This window comes from Thunnus thynnus, chromosome 18 (genome assembly GCF_963924715.1).
Source record: "Thunnus thynnus chromosome 18, fThuThy2.1, whole genome shotgun sequence".
NCBI classification, from domain to species: domain Eukaryota; kingdom Metazoa; phylum Chordata; class Actinopteri; order Scombriformes; family Scombridae; genus Thunnus; species Thunnus thynnus.
This window is the reverse complement of record NC_089534.1, coordinates 19,431,798-19,452,482: the sequence shown is the minus strand read 5'-3', so window position 1 is coordinate 19,452,482 and position 20,685 is coordinate 19,431,798. Positions and strand designations below refer to the sequence as shown.

The following is a 20,685-nucleotide window of genomic DNA, read 5'->3' as shown; positions in this document are numbered from 1 at the left end:
ATCTACATTAAATACAGATAGAGTATAGATCAGTGTTTCCCCTATAGTTGTACAGCCCTGGCAGGCTGCCAGGCCAACGAGAACCCCCACCAAGCCAAAAAATTTTTTTTCTTAATGCCATAAATAACGCCAAATATCCATTAATTTGGAAATCAATAAGATTTGGGGGGTTCTGTGCGGTGCTGTTCCAAAACATGAGTCAACCTCTGTGTCGTTGCCTGGGAAACTCTTGGTAGCATAGCTTCTATAAGGAATAGGGCAGTGCGTAATGTGTGTGCGTAGCAAGTGAGTGACTGAGCGAGTGTGAGCGGCAGAAAAGTGATGGTGAATGCGAGCGGAGCAGAGGAAAATGTTAGCATTAAGTTGTCAATCTGACAGTAAATGTACAGTACAGGCTACAGTGTGTCAGTTAATAAATGCTGCAGCTTCTCAAGGCCAAGAAAAGTCTCATCTGTTGTTTCTCCAACTGCTGGAAAAGTGAAGGGGGTTAGCCCTGAAGCTAGCAACAATGGGTTAGCCTAACCTGATGACACTAAACAGAGAACGGAGAAATGTGTGGCTGCTGAGTCTCTCCCAAGTTTTGCTCAGCTCATCCCCATCACCCCCACCTCCCACCCCGAGACCACCATCACCCCAAAGCAGTCAGCCTAGGGGAAACACTGTAGATTATAATGATGTTTCAAATAGGGCTGCAAGTAATGATTGCTTTTATTAATTAATTAATCTGCCAAGTATTTTCTCGATTAATCATTTTTGTCTTCAATAGTCTTGTTTTGTCCAACCAACCAACATCCAAAACACAAAGTATTCACTTCTGTCATGTAAAACTAAGAAAAGCATCAAATCTTCACATTTGAGAAGCTGAAAGGATTTCTGGCATTTTTGATTTAAAAAAGTGACTAAAACGATTATTCAAGGAATCAACCAATCATTGCAGCATTGCACAGTTACTAAAAGATCAGAATCTCAAAATGCAAAACATCACGGTTGTGCCTGATTAGATTAAATAAATCATGTGAGCACAGTTATAATATGGTTCATTTTGAGGCCTGACCTTGATGTTATCCAAACACCTTTATCCCCTTTTGAAGTGAATCAAAATTCATGACTTGAAAAAAACTCTGTTGACTTACTGTCTATATTTCTTGACTGTGGTCAACATGTGTGATGAGGTTCGACAGGGGGAACAAAGAGCAAGATGGATGATAACTCCCCCTAACCACACACTCACACAGTTACTATGGGTTGACCTCAGTTGACCCCTTGGCCCCTCAACAGCCTCACATCCCATTGACTGGGATTAAATAGGTTTTTGCCTGCAGGATTTTATGACAGAGAGAGAGAAGTAACCCTTTGACAGTGTCAGAGAGATTTCAGCCATCAATAGGTCCATCAAACCAATGATGGTTTTTTGTTTGAAATGCCAACAGATCAAGTGAGTAATGCTCATCTGAAAGGCCCAGTTGCAGCAAATGCGTAATTCCTGTCATTGTTTTAACCTTTTTCCAAATAGTCCAGCATTCATAGTTTCCTTTTCTTCCATAACGATGTGTTGACAACAATGGTAACCTGTTCTCTGCCCATGTCAGCTGATAACAGCATCCAACACGGGACAGAAACGCAGTAATAACAGCTAGTACTCATGTGACACTCCTGTAGCACTACCTCAGGAAGACAGACCTTCCTTTTATGGCACAAAGCAAAGGAAAAAATTAGTTTGTAGTCATAAATATGTGTTTATTGTTAACATATTTCAGATATTGTTGAGTCGTTGTGGTGCAATGTGTTCCAAATTTTTGCATCCAAAAATGGATGATTTGCTGCTAGCTGTCCAATAAAGAACACATGCATTAAACAGACATGAGTAAACCTGAGCAAATACATAAAAGGAGACAAAATGATTATAGATTAAGTTCTATGAGTTGTCGGTTGAGAAACATGTTAAAAAAAATCAACAGCAGAGCATCGATAACTTGTAAGACAAAGACTGTTAATTAGCTACATCCTTAACTTGCTACCCCTGTTAGCCTAGGGGGTTGCTCGGGCTCACTCCACACCTCTAATTAGCTGCTCAGGCAGCTGTATAATAGAAGATGATAACAGGGGGAGAGACAGAATTAAATTACCCACCAACATATTTGTTTCCATTTCAGCAGTGGGCTCAAAGCCGCCGAAGAAATATGAAACTGCCATTACTCCAGTTTGTCGACAAACGATGCAAATGTAAGATGAACCACTAGGAAGCGTCCGCTAAAAATAACATGTTATAAAATTAAATCAACTTTTACTACATAAGCATTCTTTTGGATATCAACAGTTAGCTGCCGCAGGTTAGTTCACCCCCAGTTAGTGACTGTGGTCCACTGATGAGACCGGATTGTTCACCATCACTGACTCAACCATATGACCGATAGAGGTCTGACTGACAGATGTTAGATATACTTCTGTCACTCTGCAGCCTGGCAGCACCTGTCAATCAAAGCCTCAGTCTCTGGGGGAGACTCCAGCTGGTCAAGAATGCGAGGCCTGAAGGATTTCTTTGTCCCTGAGGTATTCCGAGGCAGTCCCCTTTCTCATTTCATTCACAGCGATGCTTGGTCAGCATTTCTGTAAAAGCATGTTGCACAAAGCCCCAGCAAGCAAACAAAATTGCATCTGGTCAGTCAACACCAGCGTCTCTGCAGGGTCTATAGACAAAAAAGGTAATGCAAAGGAAGAGCCCAACATGACAGCAGTGTTTCCTCCCCACCCCCTTGAGCAGCAAAATAATCAATGGGCGACTGAAAAGTAAAAGTTTCAGTGGCAGGACATGTTGCATCAAAGCTGAGATTTCAACAAATTAACTCCTGTCTGCGACATAGTATTTGAATAATCGTGTTTAAGCCAGAGTATTGGTAAATCTACTCCAAGCAGCGGAAATCTGGAATCAGCTGGTCTTAAGAGTTTTTTTCCTCTTCTTGCTTAATTAATCACCATTTGATCTTCTCAATCGTATTATTTATGGAAAAAAAACCCAACAACCACAGACACATGTAGGACAATTACAAAAATAAACCCCTGTTAACAGCTTTCACAACACCCTGATCTTTAGCAGCTCATTAGGCAGTCACATGGACACATGCACACACAATCATACACAGAGGGCATGTTACATACATCTGCTCCTTAGCACCTTTCCCCCAATGGTGTTAGTCTGCTCGTTTCCAACCATTAGACCCATTAGAGGCCAATTAACACCAACACAAAGCTCCCTTCCTGTTTTACGGCACTGTAAACAAAACCTGCAGGCTTGCCTTGGGCTCAGCACAGCTCAATAGCCTATAATGCAACACAGAATAACTCATTAGTTTCCACTAATACTTCATATGCCTTTTCCTAGCAGACATAAAAGCCTACAGATTCCGTCACACTGTTTGGCTCATAAACCTCAGGTAATTGGCAGGTTCAAGCACTGATATGAGCACTTGGTGTTGACTTTCCAACTGATTCTATATGAAGCAAAGAAAATCATAAAATCTGCTCAATGGTCGGCATCTGCTTTCTTCTTTGAGCTGTAAATCTGTAGCAAAGGAGAACACTTGGTCTAGACAATAGTTCTCATCTAGTGACACATTAACCACATTATTCTGTTTATCTCAGTTGCATCAATGGGATATGTGTTGCAAATCTTTGCTGTACTGACATATTAACCCTTAATCCCTGCAGCCACACGGCTCTGGTAAAGGGGAACCTGTTTGTTTGAAGTGCCTTATGTGGGTCACTCTTCTCAAACGGTGTCAAAATTGGCCAAAAGATAAGCGCAATACGGGTCTTTTCCGCATGTTTAAGTTGTGTTCCAGTCGGTTTATGAAGCAAACATTTGAGTGTGCATGCTGCAGCACGCCAGAGGCACGGGAAGCTGATGCGACGCACTGAAATCAAGGCTCCCATTTCTCCTAGGAGTTACTCAACAGTTAAAAACATGCGCAATGACTTAATCCTTGAGTGTTTTTCACCTGCTAGGTTATTAAGTTAGTTGGTGTGTTACGCTTCAGCTGAGATATGGCAATTATACACCCCCATAACCGGAAAATGGGATGATAAACTGTAGTCACAAGCAACACACGCAGAATAAAATGGGTGCTGATCTGTCCAATCGTTGCTTTTAAAAACCCAGGGTCAAGTTTTAGTTTATTTTGTAAACAACAGACGAACACATCAAATTGATTCCCAACCTGAAAAGTCTGAAGAGCCCTTGGTGAAGTCGCACAGAACGGTCAGACACGTTATTCCCAACAGGAGCGCATAACTGACGGCTGAGACAGTCCCATCTGAGAAGAACATCCTTGAAGCCTCAAAATTTGTGAGTTTCTCCGTAGCATTAGAAAGTCCAACAGCAGCAGCAGCAGCAGCATTGAGTTTCAGGCTGTGCGTCGCATGCAGGAGATGTGCGCACCCATGTCTTCCCTCATCCTCCCACCACACTGCTGTGAGACCGAGGCTCCTCCGGGCTAAGGCAGTGCACGGCTCTGTGTGCATTTCCAACTGCGTGCTGTGTTGAGGAGGAAGCCCACCTGGAGGACCGTCACTCCCCTGCATGGTCTCAAAGACCCAGAGTTCCCTACCAGTCACAGGCAGGGGCAGCGAGTCTATATTGTGTTATTTATACCTGTAGGCTGTCTGTGACCACTGAGAAATGATTTGCTTTTGTTTAGTACAGTGTTTGTTTGACTTATTGAACCTAAAGTAGTGGAATGTAACTAAGTACATTTACACAAGTACCGTAGCCTACTTAGGTACTGTTTGGAGGTACTTTTACTTTAATAGTACTTTCATTTTGTGCTATATTTCTTTTCTTTTTTTATATATTTATTTGACAGATACTAGTTAATTTGAAGATTAAGATTTCACATAAAAACACAATATCAGCTTATAAAATATGATGCATTCTTGTAAATTAAAATCCCCAACAGTATAACCTATACACTTGTTAAAATGATCTCTACCTCAACCAGCTAAAGCATTAAAATGTTGCTTTTACCGTAATGTCTCAGCAATTTTAATCTAACAGCTGTCATTATATACCCCAATAAATAGGCTACCTTTTCTTTTGAAACTTTAAGTACATTTTGCTGCTAATACTTTTGTTGTAGTCCTGTGGAAAATTATGTATGCAAGACTTTGATTCTAATGGAGTATTTTTATAGTGTGATATTGGTACTTTTACTGAAGAAAAGGATCTCGATACTTCATACTTCTTCCACCACTGTTGAATACTTAGTGGAATAAAGGTAAAAAGCTGACTGGAATCAACCAAAAGTCCAAAAAAACACCTTTCCCTGTTTGGTTGATAAAATACAGGCAATTAATAGCCTATATAAATGCTAACATTATACAATCATAATATAGGTATTTATATATGATGTAATGTATTTAGGAAATAAGGTGGGTACATAGTAGGTAGTAGGTACAGAAACAAACATGGAAGATAAGGTCATTTTTTGACACGGTTGTCATCATTGTCAACAGGAATAGCCCTTGAAGTATGATCATCCTCATTACCATCCTCATCATCATCATCATCATCATCATCATCATCATCATCAGACACACTACCAACAACACCAACATAAGCTTTATAGACAATAACTGAAGGCTGTACTTTGCTCACTAATCAGCAGAATGTCTCATGGTGAAAGCAACAGTCGTGTAAATCACACAGGCAGGTCGGGTATGGCTCTCATACTAGCTCTCAATAAGTTGAGCCTTTCATGTAATTTCATTTTTAATTTAATTTAATAATTAATAATAATACCTATTAATATTGCATTTGGTTTTAATAACGTTTATGCTGTTTTAATTGGGGTATATGTGCGGTGGCTGGGGGGCAGGGTTAGTGCTGTAATTGTATTTATGTACAGTATGCATGTATGTGAAAGCATGTGTATACATTTATGTTCTTGACATAGACCCCAGGAAGAGTGGTTGTTGCCTTGGTAACAACTAATGGGGATCCAAATAAACAATAAAATAAATATCAATAAACAGTTATCGATACATTTCAATTATTTAAAATATTTCTTTTAATTAAATGTACGTTTTTTAGGTGCTTGTTTCTATTTTTCCCTCTACATTTCAAGCAGAATTGAGCGCTTGAAACAGCATCAAAAGCGAGCATGTTTTACAAACAGAACACTTGCGCCATCCTGAGGACAATCTGTTCAACTGCAGAGTCAGGCAAATCGCGTTTCACATATGTTTGCCCTACACGGCTTCCGTACAGGTTCCCATGTGACAACAGAAGGTCAATCATGGCAGCCTGCACGAAAGGGCTCGACAAATGTATCTTTTCCTTAAGGTTATTACGAAGTATCCAGCTCCAAAATGAACGTAAGTATAAGCTTTCCGTTGACCGTTGAATTGGGCAGTGAACTGTCGGTTTGCGAAAAGATGCAAGTAATGTTTCTCCTTGCGAGATAACTGTAAGCTAAACTGTTAGCTGGTCATGATTCAGCCTTGTAGCGACTAACGACCACCCCAACTTCACCTTAGATATAGAAACATTTGTGAATCGTCATAATATACTTTTGTTATTTCCAGGGTTCCTGTCCACGTCTCTGTGTCGTCTTGCTGCGGGGAAAGACGGCGAGCAGCCACCTAAATTCACTCCTCCATCTAAACCTGTCATCATAGATAAAACACAGACTGTGGCATCTCTGCGAAAGTAAGTTATGTTTCTCTGTAAACACACAAAGGGATTTAGTTAGCAGTCTCTGACACACAGACACATACAAATTTAACATACTGTAGATCAGTGAAGGCAATTAGCGGCCCTGGATAAAAAATATTTGGCCCTCTGATGAAAGTTTTGATTTTAATAGTTTATATCACATCTTTTACATGTTTTTTTTTTTCTTCACAAATTTGCTGTAACTATAGATACCTTGTTACATCTATACATTTATCCCCCACACCCTATATCTTTGGTTGCTATCTGAACAATGTGCTTAAATTGAACCTACCAGAAATTAATGTGTAATGTGTGAATTCTAACAACTGTTTTAATTCCACAAGTTTAAACTATATAACCATAACAGATTTTTTATTATAAACATAAATGGTTGGCAGACAGTCATGGTGTGTTGATGCCATCTATTCCCCTTCAGATACAATCCCTACTCTTATAAATCTATTTAATTCTTAAACGAAGTAAAATCACTACATTTAAAAACAAACAAACATATAAGCCTGTGTTTACCCTGCACCGGCTAACAGCTCCCAAATGAAAAATCCTGAAACTACTGGCCCATGGTCAAACCTAATTGCTGATCCACGCCGGAGGTTTTAACGCGTTGTCCGCTCGTCTCTCCCTCCCAGGTTTCTGAGCCCAGAGTTCATTCCTCCCCGGCAGAGAACAGACCCTTTAAAGTTTTCCATTGAGCGGAAAGACATGATACGCAGGAGGAATGTGCTTGACATCCCTGAATTCTACGTAGGTAAGAAACCAGTTGAAATACTCACCACAGCAGGTAGCTACATTCCCACTGTGAGGTGGGATTTGGCATTTAGGATTACCAAAGCGATTTCTCCTCTTTCATCCACACACATGGTGCTTTTTAATGCTTCCGCCAGGGTTTATTAATGCAGTTTACTCTATTCTGATGAGAAATACACACACCAAGCACTTTATTAGGAACACAAGGTGCAATCTAATGCAATCCAATGCATGGTCTGTGATTTGTTTCCCCATATGATTCCCCTACAAACATTTGGCAGGGCCCTTTTAGCCAGGCCTTTGCTGTCTGTGGAAATCCACAGTAACTCAGACATGCAAAATCAATGTCCTATTTCAATTTTTTCTTTTAAAAAGTTGCACGATTCTCTTATCCTCCTCCTCCCTTCTTTTTAAGGGAGCATCCTGGCTGTGACCATGGCTGACCCCAATGCCAGTGGGAAAACTAACCGCTTTGTTGGCATCTGTATCCAGAGGGGTGGAAAGGGACTGGGAGCCACGTTCATTCTGAGGAACATCATCGATAACCAAGGTGACATTATTAGTTTTCTCTCTAAGCACAAGTCTACTAAATATGAGTAACAAGCATTGCCTTATGGTTCCAGTACGGGCGTGAATAAATATGTTAAACCCCACTGATATTTTCCCATAGCTTCATTTAAATTGCATTACTGTGTAGCTTATGTAAGTCCCTTTCCTGTCATATTTGTAGCTGACTTTTGACTATGCTGCTCCATTTGAAGCCCTTTCTCCATTTGTGTTGGTCTTATTGTTTTGTGTTCTCTTTATAAAATACATAGTGCAACTTTTTAATGTATATGAGCTTGACAAATGTATTATTATTCTGTTTTTCTGTTTATTTTCCTCTTTTCTTTTCCTGCATTCCTCTGTGTGTGCTGTAATGCACTTTAGATCAGCAGTGTTGTGTGAAGTACTATATAAATAAAGCTGATTTGAGTTCTAAAAAGGCTGACATAAAAGATGACATAATCTGCCCATGCACTGAAAAAGTATGAGTATCTAACATATTACATAACAGCGGCAGAGGTATGAATAATAAATCTAAAAAACACTTGTTTAACTGAGAGCGTGATCTGAGGGTTACTCTTTCAGGGCTTATCTTTTATTTCCACATCCAGTATTTTCATATTAGTGCAAGAGGTGAAGCGGGTAGCCGTCACTTTAAACACAAGCTTTAATCATGTATTTCTGTGTGTGTATGTATGGCGCAGGTGTAGAGATCTGCTACGAGCTGTACAGCCCACGTATTCAAAATATTCAGGTGCTGAAGTTGGAGAAGAGGTTGGATGACAACCTGATGTACCTGAGAGATGCCTTGTCTGAGTACAGCACTGTGGACCCAGACATGAAGCCTGTGCCCTTCTCCCCTACTGGAGAGGTGCCAGTCAACAAGGTGAGTCTACAGTTAATGCCGTCTTCTATAATATTACTTTGTTTTGTTTTTTGTATTATTGACTGTATTATAATTACTTGTAGCAGTGATGCAAAATAGGCATTTTGAGGGTATTTGAGTCCAAAAAGCCTTGCAGTATCATTAGTGAAGCTGAAAAGAAGCTGATGTTTTAAAGGAAGTACAGGAAATGTAATAAAAAATACAACATTCAAATTTATAATGAAAGAGCATCTCTGTCCGTTCACCAGCTCAAAGTAAAGATGCGCCCAAAGCCTTGGTCCAAACGCTGGGAGCGGCCCAAGTTCAACATCCAGGGAATACGCTTCGACCTCTGCCTGACCCCGGAGAAGATGGAGCACGCCCAGAAGTGGGCAGAGCCTTGGCGGGAATACGACATGCTGAAGGAGTACGACACCTCCAAACTGGAAGAGAAGATCCTTCGTGAGGTCCAGCAGGGGATGAACAAGTCAGGAGGAGCCTCTTAAAATGTTCTTCACTTTTACCATCAAGACAAACTTTTCCAGGAACGGGGAATGACTGTATTATTGGATGTTTGCATGGATGTGCAACACCTCACTGTCAGAGTTCATCCAGATGGTTTACCGCAGCTACACCAGTGCAAGGGGAAACTGGTGCCATATTCCGAGGAGTCCTGCCTTCTTTTCTGTCTTGTCCATCAGTCGGCTGTACAGTATAAGAGTTCTTTCAATGTCACAGTTCTTAGGTGTGACATCAATCATGATGCATATCCATGAAGTGGTTTCTATAATAAATATTATTAAACCTTCCAGGCTGCTTTTGAAATATATTATGCTCTTCCAAGAATCATATGGGAGTTATGTTTTGACTATTGTGACTGAGTATTATAGCTTCACAATATTTCAGGTCTGTCTTAAAACAACAGTCAGGTGTCCAAATGAACACTTGCTTGCTGTAATCATTGCTCCTGTACATACTGACCACTAGGAGATCCACTCCAAATGTATTTACAATGTAAGTGATGGGGGGGCAAAACACACAGTCCTCTTTTTGAGCTAAAATGTATTTAAAAGTTATCTGAAGTTAATATGAGGCTTTGTTCAGTCAAATAAAGTGGATATCTTGCACAGTTGTTTTAGTAAAAACAATCCCAGTTTGTGTCTTGACGGACAGTGTTTTTTTTTTAGTTCAAGGATCTTAACAAAAGTCTAATGTTTAACTAAAAAGACTAACTTCGAAAGATTGATTTGACTAATTTGGACAGCTGACACCTCATATTAGCTTCAAATAAACTTTTAAATATATTTTTGTACAAAACGACGGCTGTGGATTTTGTCCCCCATCACTTGCATAAAGAGATCGTCAAAAATGTGTCAGTATTCATTTGGGCACCAGGCTGTTGTTTTTGAACAGACTTGAGTAATTGTGACACTGTCCTATAAAGCTGGTTGCATACTTGTAGATGCAATAGAGTAATGGAGTCTCAACACTAGGTGGCGATATTTCTCCATATATGCTGCATGCATCAGCGGTTGCATAACTGAGCCTTTGTTGTGTTCTGTCCTACAATGTTTTCAGGGAAACTGCTTCCATGTTAAATAAACTGATTTTTGCAGTTAAATAAATGTTCAGGAGCCTGTTTCCTAAAAGCAAGTTTACTAAAATTATCCAGCTTAAAACCTGAGCTGAAAGGCTTTTTTTCATCAGTACATAATCTAAATTTGAAGGGCTTCTGAGTTTTAGTAAAGATTTCCAAATAAATCAGTAAACCTGCTTCTTGGAACAGGTCCCAGTACCCTCCACTTTAAAAAAAAAAAAAAAAAAAAAAAAACAACACCCTGAGATTCAGAGACCATACACCAAGGACACCCGGTAGTGTTTTACTGTTGTGGATGGAAAATTGTGGTGTCGAGATGGTATGTTAGAGCGTCAGTTGGGTAGTATAAAAACACTTGGACTCCTTATGTTATGTCTGCTCTCTGTGAATGTGTGTGTATAAACACGCTGAATGAGTCCCTGCACTCTAATTTCTCCATATTACAGGATGAGACGTGGAGAAAATGGTCTCTAATACAGGAGTAGCAGATGTTTACTGAGCTCATTATGGACCACACAGATTTACTGTATGGAGAGACAGCACAATAAAGAGAGTGATTATTCCTTTTCCATTTAAGGTCGTGGAATTGAAGAGCTTTTTAACATCATTGTACAGAAATTCACAGGTTAGTGGGTGGATTTTAATTATTCTGCGGTTATCTTTGCACCTGTTGAACCCCTACAGCACAGTCTCAACCTTCGCTTCAGTGTCAGTATGTTTAGTCCCACCTAATTTACTCTCTGCCCAATCAGACCTGACCTGCAGCAAACAAAACCAACTCCATCTGTTTTTATGTACAGTAGACTGAGTGCCGGTCCTGCACATTGTCATTATGCTACCCACTGAACCAGCTGGCCCTTTCACCTTTTCATTTTTCACTCTCAGTATTTCTTTTCTGTGCTGATTGATGTTCACATGAGGAGGCGGTAACAGAAATGTTTATTCTACAGCACGTTGCCAAGTCTTTAGAGGAATTCCACAACAACACCACTGGACTGGTAAACGAGTTTAAACCACAAAGTTACTCAGTCTGAGTTACTGCTTCAAGGAAACTTCCTGTGTGTGTGCGCGTGTGTATGTGTGTATGTGTGTACTAGGGGGTTGTGATCTCAACTGTATGTGCCTCCCATGCCCTCAGGTTGACTTCTCTGCACCTGGAGTGAAGTTAAAGCCCCTTGGCTGGGAAAGGAGATCAAACACCAGTTCTCTCTCTCTCTCTCTCTCACTGACACACACACACACACACACACGTGCACGCACAAGCACGCACGGCGACTTGCAGACAGGCTATCATATCAGCCTTCACAGACAGACACCTCAAACAGTGCCAACTGTAAATGTCTGGAACAGTCTGTCTGTCAATCCTCATGCGAAACAAGATATCCTCCGTTCACGGTTGCCGTGGAATCGGGGTGGGGCATGCAGGTTGGAGGAGCCCATAATCCCACCCCTAAATAACAACCAACTGTAAAGCATGGTGGGCTGATGATAGCTACAATACCACACTACTATGAAGGTCAGCGCAGGAATGTAGGGAGGGACACACTCCTCTAATCTGTCTTCCTCCCATTCGCTGATGCTCCCATGACCTTCATCTCTTTCTCTCTCTAAGGGGTGATAGCGCCAGCTTTGAAAAGGAGCCAGGTTGATGAATTGGAGACAGCAACTCCCACAGGTTAAGATTTTGGGGTAATGTCTTCCACTGGGCCAATACAATGAACGCAGTTTCACTCTTTCTAGTCTAGTGTGATGATCTCTAACATCTCTGTCACTGTGTGATTTCTTACTCTCCTGTCTACAGGCCCGGGGAAATTAGTTTCACTCTCTCTGTGTCTCTGACAGGGAGTGTGAACTGTGTTTGAGCTGTCTGTGTGTATGACAAGTGCAACAGGATACTGGGCCACCCATAGGCCCCAGGTAAATTACACCCTGTCACTGTGTGTGTATGTGTGTGCGTGTACATGTGTGCATATGTGTGTGTGCTACTCGGGGCCACCCGTAGTCGTAGGTAAATTACACACTTGAGTTTCACCATATGTTTCGAGTGAAACGACACAACCGTCTGCTCCTCTCCGACTGTCCCATGGGCCTGACGGGGGCTCCTGCTGCCATCACTCTCTCTTTGTTGCACACTCACACAGACAACCTGACAGTGCGACAGCTGTTAGGAAACATTACATTGCAAGCAGCTGATGCCTGAAGTTGAACAGGCACATATCACAGTCATTTTAATAATGTGATCCTGTGTAGTGTGGGTCTGGCAACGCTGCCAGGGTCAGGGGTTCACTTCCAGTTGGGGCCAAGTATCCTAAAAATGCACGGATAAAAGTGTCCGTCAAATGGCACAGGTTTAGCAGTAGTTTCAGTACATTTCCGTTGATGTCCATGCAGCGAGGATGAATGTGCAAGACAAGACCGGAGCTACTTAAAAGAGTACTCCATCAGCTTAATATTGTACTGTCACAAAGTTGAGAGATAGTTTTCAAAAGACTGGTCAAAATCAAACAGGAAAGATCCTCCCTGTGTTGTAAATACCTACATCTTTCAAGTCTCTATGTGCCCAGTTTGTGATGCAGGCTTTCAGTTGATAATTTGTAGTCTACAAGTCCAAGCTCAGATATGCACAAGTGATGTAATTTGAGTAATTTTCTCAGACTTGAGAAAGCTTTCCCGGAGAAACAGAAGACATTATACAACTGTTCTTACAGGCTGTGCACTCCCCGTGACTAGTACACAGACTTTGATGTGTAAAATTGGAATGTCCCTTAAATTTCGAAAACTAAGACTTTCAAGATATGCTTGAATAATTTGTTTTGTATAGGCACCATTTAAAATAAATGAAGTTTTATATTTGGAAGAAAATTAACTTCCTAATTTGGGAGAATATCCTTAAAACCCCAAATTCCCCCAAGTCAGTGAGTCACATTTTCATGGGGTGACGTGTTCTTTTATAAGAATGAACATGAGCACTATAGTTTACACACCATTCTGCTGCTGTAAATACCCACCACAGCACTAAATGTGTATTAATCTGACACTGAAAATAGTCCCCAACAAATACACTATTTACTCCTGAAAGACTGGACTTGGGGCTGAGGGACACTGACGTCAAAGTATTGAGTGACTGGCTGGATGAAAGATGTTTATGTTTAAGGTCATGATTATCTCCCCAATATTGCTGTGTATTACCAAATCTGGGCTGGATTAGTAAAAACTGAAGAGGGTTTTTTTACAGCTCGGGTCTTGTTAAATAGCAGGTCAGAGTGGCCCTCAGTCATATGATCAGAGGAACACTGTGACCAGACCTGAGGTGAAAATAATTCTTAAACCCTTTGTTTGAAGGTAATCCAGTTAGATGTCAGATAATCAAGGAGATTATTTAGATATTAAATAGTTTCATGTCTACACAGCCTGAACTGTGCAGCAGGTACGTCGAAATATAGAAAAGTATAATAAGTAAGCAATGAAATAGAGCTAGAATAAACTTATCTATGCCCAAGGGCTTAAGATGAAAGGTAAAAAATGAGACAAACACCAACAGCTACAGCGTGTGTTTCAGAAACATTCACTCATAAACCTATTATGTACTGACACGGTGCCACATAATATTCCTGCCCATCCCTAAAAATATTCTTGCACATTTACAGGTCACAGCTGTCTGTATTTGTCCTTTATGTTTATATGTTCTCCTCAGTCATATTGTGTGTATTTTCTTCTTTTAGGATGTCCCTGTATGAATGTTGTCCAAGATAAGAGCACCCAAGGCTGTTTGATGCATTCTTCACATTTCCTTGGTATCACTGCTTGTTCCTGCAATAGTCAGTGTGTGTGTGTGTGTGTGTGTGTGTGTTGTGTTTTAACGCTCGGAATATGTGAGCCAGGTCATAACACAGCACATTATTCATTATGACGGTTGTTATTCCTGTTTGGTAATGATGACCCTGCCTGCTACTTCAAAAAAAACCAAACAGTCATGAGGTCTGAAAATATGCTCCTGCTTTGATCTGAGTATGAAATATTGTGGTAGAAATATGAGTAGTTTCACTTCCTTGCCTCTGAGAGGCGCCCTCATCTTTGTCTCCTAACTATTTTCGTGTACTCAATTCCCCCGCACAGCTGGTCTTCTTCTCTCCTGAGCTGTAATTGCAGCTCTGTCCTGGGAAATAGAAGGAGGAAATCCCAGAGCTTTCGCCCTGCAACAATGACAATAAAAAAGAGGTGAGGAAAAGAGGAAGAAAGCGTTTCAGCTGAGATGAAAGAGGGAGGGAGGCTTAGGAGTGGGAGGAGGAGGTGGAGGAGTGCTGGCTCAGGAGTGCACGGAGAGGTGGAGGTAGACAGGGAGAGATGGAAGCGAAAGCAGGGGAGGAGGGATGGTGTTGGTGATGGTAGTAAACGCTTGAGTTTATTAACCTCATTTAGTTGAGAGGCTGAGAGTGAGGGGAAGGGGAGGAGTGGTGTGTTCATACTGTGAATGCAGGGCTGGAGTTTGCTAATGAGGGCTGCAAATGCACACACACACACTCACACACACTTTCCTTAGCTCATTCCCTTGCTCATACCAGATTCACCTTGATCTGATGCCAAGTATGCAGGCAGAACACACATTCACAGGACTGGGTACTGCTAGCTTCATCTGACTGCCTCCTCTCATTTTTTCTCCCATATCACACAGCAGCTGAGAGGCAATTTTATCCAAAACACTGTTAATATACATAAAGCAAGCGGGCACAGAAGTGTTCAGGCACGCAATCTTTTGATTCCCAGCCAAGCTACACAGCTTTAGATTGTCTGACGGTCTGAAGTTTATATTTTGTCATGTGTTGCCAACATAGATTAAATCTATCATACATTGAGAGACATTCACATGTATGAGAAATTCAGTCCAGCTGAATCACTTGTCTTTTCATCGTGGGAGGGAACCAGAGCAGTTAGACGAAACCCACGCAAACTGCACACTGCAAGGCCCGGGGTCAAGAAGGTCAACAAACAATCATATAAGGTCTTGTGAGGTAACGTAGTTAACCCTGTTTGCTAAGGTTATGGTCGACTTAAATATTCCTTCGAGAAATGTGTGAAGATGTATAAAAATACTCTGCCATGAATAATAATTTTTTATCTGATATGGTTTTGGTGATATGATATGGTTAAATTAAATAAAGTTCTTAAAAGTACCTCTACTCATTCTACCTCACTGAAAAAGCAAGAATCAATGAAAAAATGCACATTTCACAAGTTTAAATACTGGACACAAGATGTTTCTGACTGCAGAAAAGTTTCTATTTTTAGCTTCCAAAATAGTTGCGATGTCACATACACATCTTAAACACCAATTTACAGTGAGAACAGAGAAACTTTCCTCCTTCAGCAGATCAATGTGAAACATCCCTCTAGTGTCAAACATCCAAATGAAGTAAAAATAAGTTAAATACATTTTTGAGTGATTTTGTTGTGTACAAACTGTAAAATATTTACAGGGAGTCTATTTCTTGGGAAGATAACTGCATTACAATGACTGTGTCTCATGTTTCGTTATGTACTGATAATACATAAGAAACCATAAACCTTTACATTTCTGCTTCATATTTGAATGTCTTCCTGGTATGTTGTCTTGCAAATCATAGATGGAAAAAGTTGTTTCACCACAACTGTGTTAAGTTGTCCAATCAGTTTCAGACAAAAGGAGCGAACCCTTCACATTATCCTGATAACTACCCTCCCCTTTCATCCATTATACATGCTGACCACTAATGACCTGAAATGGACACAAAGAATGCACACTTAGGACACTTGCTGAAGACGAATGAGTGAAGATGCACTCTGAACTATTGACAAATGGCGTGAAACACACACACACCACGGATACACACTTAGAATGCATGGTGAAGATGGATGACACTGCAGCTCCACAGTGAAGATGCTCCCTGAACTGAACTGTAGGTGACAAATGATCAGCCACCTCGGTGGGTGTACTGACCCCCTGCTATGGCTGACCAAGGGTGGGTTATTTTGTGATTTGACAAAGGTTAAGTGACCATTTCTTCACCTTCTTTCTCCAGCTGATTGGTAGACCTATAGATAAACTATGCACTCCTTTTTATATAGATTTCTTTGGGTGAAAAAGTCAAAGTTAAGTCATATCAATTTTATATACCGTATATAGCCAAAAATCACAAATTTGCCTCAAATCCTTAAATCCTTTATTTGAATAAAATGTGTTGAGAAAAGTTGCAGAAAGATAAAGGATTTAAAGGTAAATAAAAAGACTTTAATGAGCATTAGAAGGCGGATAACACCATTGTGAATCAAATATATGTTCAACAAAACTTTGATACACATCTATTTGCTATAAATATATATAATCATGGACATTTATGTCAAACTAAAATGTGGCCAATCTCTGCAAGTGAAAAACATGGATAAACAGATGGGTTAGGGTTAGGGTTACCCAGTCCTAACCCTAACCCTAACCCTAACCAAAACACAGATATAGCACATGCAAGTTATTTCTTAATGAATCTATTTGGAGAAACAGATGGATGGGATTTTCTCTGTGGGGCGACACAATGAATACAAGAAAAAGTATGTCAACTTACTTCTCTGTGACTGACAGATCACCAAACAGTCTTTGAACTGTTCTGATGCAGTAAACCTATCCCATCTGGGACTCCAAGCAGGTTAAAACAGAAAAAAGTAAAACTAATTTGCAAATATTTGACCCAAGCCTAATATAATAACAAATCCACTAGCAGCCAGATTCCTTGTGGGTTTGCTTGGCACTCTTTGAATGGGGCCGATGGATTGTTCAGAACCTGATCTGACCCATCAGTCCAGCAGTCAGAGTCTGATCTTAAAGAGCTGTGACCAGCCATTCAAGGCAGCTCTGAACCGTTTGTCTACATGTCAATACACTGCCCATTCGCCGTGTTTCTCACACACGCTATCATTAAACTTTTGACCCTGCTGCGTCTGTCACTCTTTGACAAAACTCTGCTCTTTGAGTTCTATGACTACTGTCAATGCAGTGGTCAGCTCTGTCACACTGAGTTTACTTGTCTTGTCTTCATTGTTTGGTTGTCATTATCACTCTGGAGCCCACACACCTGATGATGTAAGTCGGCTGTTGTACATTGTGCCTGGTTGATAAATCCGGTTCGGTAAAGCCTCACACGCCCTCTGTCTGCTCTATCTGAGCCGCCATCTCAAAATAACACACCATTACCCTTCAATAACTGCTTAGATTTGTTTCACAGCTCATTACAATCCAATAATATAAGACAGTTAACTTCTTTTATTGGTGACATTGCTTGACCTTCAAAGAAACCAACCAACATGAAATATTATACGCCCTGAAAGAATCTCAGTCGATATCATATGTTGTTATAGCATGTGGGTGTGGAGTAGCTGGTTTCCCGTGGTTTCAGCCGTCCAGCTGATAGCCCTGATAACAACGCAGTATCCATTACTTGATTTTCCATCCAGCCACCATTACAAATTACCAACAGGTCATGACCTCTGAGCCATTCAGTTCTCTTGCCAGTCTCCCCAGCCAACCGCTGGCCAGTACCACTCAATACCCCAGGTCCAGTTTCCCAATCGGTATCAGCACCCGCCCTCCTGTTCCCCTCCGCAGTCCCCATAGTAGTGTCTGGATGGGGGGGTGTTGGCGCCTAACTAGCAGCAGATGTGGCTCCGCAGAGAACACCGGCCCTCATTAACTTCAATGGATTTCCTAATGCGACAGCTACCATATTTCATTTACCACGCACCCAGACCCCAGTGGACCTGACGGGGGCCAACTGATACTTCCACTCTCTTGCACTGCGGAGAGCAGTGGCAGTGGTGGTGGTGGTGGTGGTGGAGGGATTCTGGTAAGGGGTGCACTGAGAGGTAGGGGTGTGAGGCGAGGGAAGAGGTGGGGAGTAGGGATGTCGGAAACCAGAGCAGAAGACATGACCCCTCTTACTGAGAGGAAATCAATTAATTCAAGCTTTTTACTGCGCTGTGTCTGCGATGAGGGGTTGTAGCCAAGTCAGCAATCTGAGGCAGACGTCAGTGGTAATAGCAGAGGCCAGTATCATTACATTATATCAAAAAGGGAGATGGGGCGAGAAAGGAGGGGGCAGGAGAAGGGTTGTTTGGGTGTGAGGGATAGAGAAAAAGAGATAAAAAGAGAGAAACATGGACACTAAGGGAGATGGATGCAAAGGGAGTGAGGGAATTTATGGTCTCGGGTCTTATTGTTCCTGTACACGTGAGAGTGCACAGCTGGGGGAAAAGAGGGAAATGGGGTACAGATGTACTGTATCAAACACAGAGGCCTGAACTTCAATAGATACATTACGATGCGCTCCCCTGCTGCACTGCCTTTCCAAACATCAAAACCTCCTTCTACCTTTCTCACCCTTCCAGCTGCTGCCCCCCCCTCATGTCCTGCTCCTTCCAACACACACACACACACATTTACCTGATAGCTCCTTTTTTGCACTAATATCCGCAGCCTGCCCTGTGTTTTTTTCTTTCTCTGTGGCAGTGGGCTGCATTCATTTCACTTTACTCACTTTATTCTCCTTCTTTTTACGGGCACAGCAGGTATCAGGCTTTGCCAGCAAGCTGTGGCCTCCTTTGAACTGTGACTAGCTTATTTTAAAACCTAACCTAACACACGTACACATACACATGTTAGCAATGTCCAGCCCTAATGACATAGGTATATTATCATGCCCCAGACGACAATACATCACAGCTGTTCACACTTGCCCCCCTCCTCTGTCCTTCCACATCCCTTTAACACACACACACACACACACACACATAAATACAAATCATTATGAGAGGACGTATGAAGGAAGAAGGGGAAGCAGGGGAGGGTGAGAGAGGTTTGTGCCCCCTGAATCTCCAGGATTTGCCCCGCTTCAGGACTGCGAGGGAGGGAGGGAAGGGGGGGACAGGAGTATCAGTGGAGGCACTGGAAGTGGAACTGGCCGTGACCCTCTCCTCCTCCTCTTCCCTGCTAACTAAAGAGAGAGAGAGAGAGAGAGAGAGAGAGAGGGAGGTTCCCCAAGGAGCAGAGAGCTGAGACGTTGGATAATTCCCGGTGCTTTCCCGGTGCCTATAGAGGAAGGGGCCCCTCTGGATTTGTCAGTTGTGGCTGCAGCTGTCTCCGGGAAAAATGGACCACAGTGGACCTGACACTTGATCTCTCTTCTCTTTCTCTGCCTCTCTTTCTTGTCCTTTTATCTCTCTCTCTCTCTCTCTATGTGTGTGTGCACTAACTCTCTGTCTGTCTTGCTCCATCATTCCTTTCACTGTCTCACACTTTCTGTGTGCCCCTCGCTGCCTCTCAGTTTCTAAAAGTACATCCACACTAAACCAGTTAAATTTTTTTAAAAATCATCTTTTTTTTCCTCAGTTTTGGCCTTCAGTCTACAACAAGACAGCGTTTTTCTCACCCGAAAGCTTGTCAAAAATTATCTCCCCAGTGATTTTGCAGTCATAAAATAGTGATTTGATTGATGTCTCAGTGAACCAGTGAAGGAACTTGGATGTAGAGTGTATGAGCTGCTACTGCTCTTTCAGTTGTCTGCCAAAAGAAACAGAAGATAAAGTACAACAGCTACATCATTAGTCTAGCTGTATTAAATGAGCTGTCGTTGTCACACTCCACACCGGATGTTGGTTGCGATCATTGACTGTATATAAATATGGATGTTATGACAGCTCCCCAAAAGTGAAGCCAAAACATCTTGACCACCCCCTGGTGGCTGGCTGCAGTATAGGTCATAAATCCTGCTCCCTCCATGTTAGCGGATGGGACATGAGCCAAACTAAAATATCGAAGTTCATGTCAAATAAATTTTTCCTGAAGATGGTTTCTGTTATTTTAAATAGTTCTTTTCATGCTGATGTTTGTCCAAGTGTTCATTTTTTTCTGATAAGTTTGGTTTGAATTAGTTATTTGACGATATAAAAAGGCGGTGTTACATCATGATTGACAGCTATGATAGCCACTCTCAAACCTCCATCAGGCAGCAGGACGGTTGATGTTGGCGTGTCCCGTGGGCTGTCATCCCTCTGCCCGACTCTACTGTGCAGACTCTGGCTCCAAATGACGTCACACAAGTAAGACGGCAGCTTCCAGGAAGGAGATAATTTGACTTCACTTTTGCACAGTGGTAGGAAGTGGAGACGCGTCATCCATTTTTA

At 41.6% G+C, this 20,685-nt stretch overlaps 2 protein-coding genes across 2 annotated transcripts in view; one reads left to right on the top strand and one right to left on the bottom strand.

Annotated features, from left to right (window-relative positions):
• LOC137169059 (protein eva-1 homolog A) overlaps nucleotides 1-4,977 on the bottom strand; it is a 76,252-nt gene extending 71,275 nt beyond the window's left edge. Inside the window, exon 1 of the mRNA XM_067572018.1 lies at nucleotides 4,215-4,977. Within this exon, the coding sequence (XP_067428119.1) occupies nucleotides 4,215-4,578 (364 nt within the window). The 5' untranslated portion in view covers nucleotides 4,579-4,977. The remainder of the gene's footprint in view (nucleotides 1-4,214) is intronic.
• Nucleotides 4,978-6,228: 1,251 nt separating this feature from the next.
• On the top strand, nucleotides 6,229-9,539 carry mrpl19 (mitochondrial ribosomal protein L19). Its single transcript, XM_067572478.1, has 6 exons — nucleotides 6,229-6,369; nucleotides 6,580-6,703; nucleotides 7,357-7,475; nucleotides 7,890-8,024; nucleotides 8,725-8,906; nucleotides 9,155-9,539. The coding sequence occupies exons 1-6, from the start codon at nucleotides 6,291-6,293 to the stop codon at nucleotides 9,389-9,391; spliced, it is 876 nt and encodes a 291-aa protein (XP_067428579.1). The 5' UTR covers nucleotides 6,229-6,290; the 3' UTR covers nucleotides 9,392-9,539.
• The last annotated feature ends 11,146 nt before the right edge of the window (nucleotides 9,540-20,685 follow it).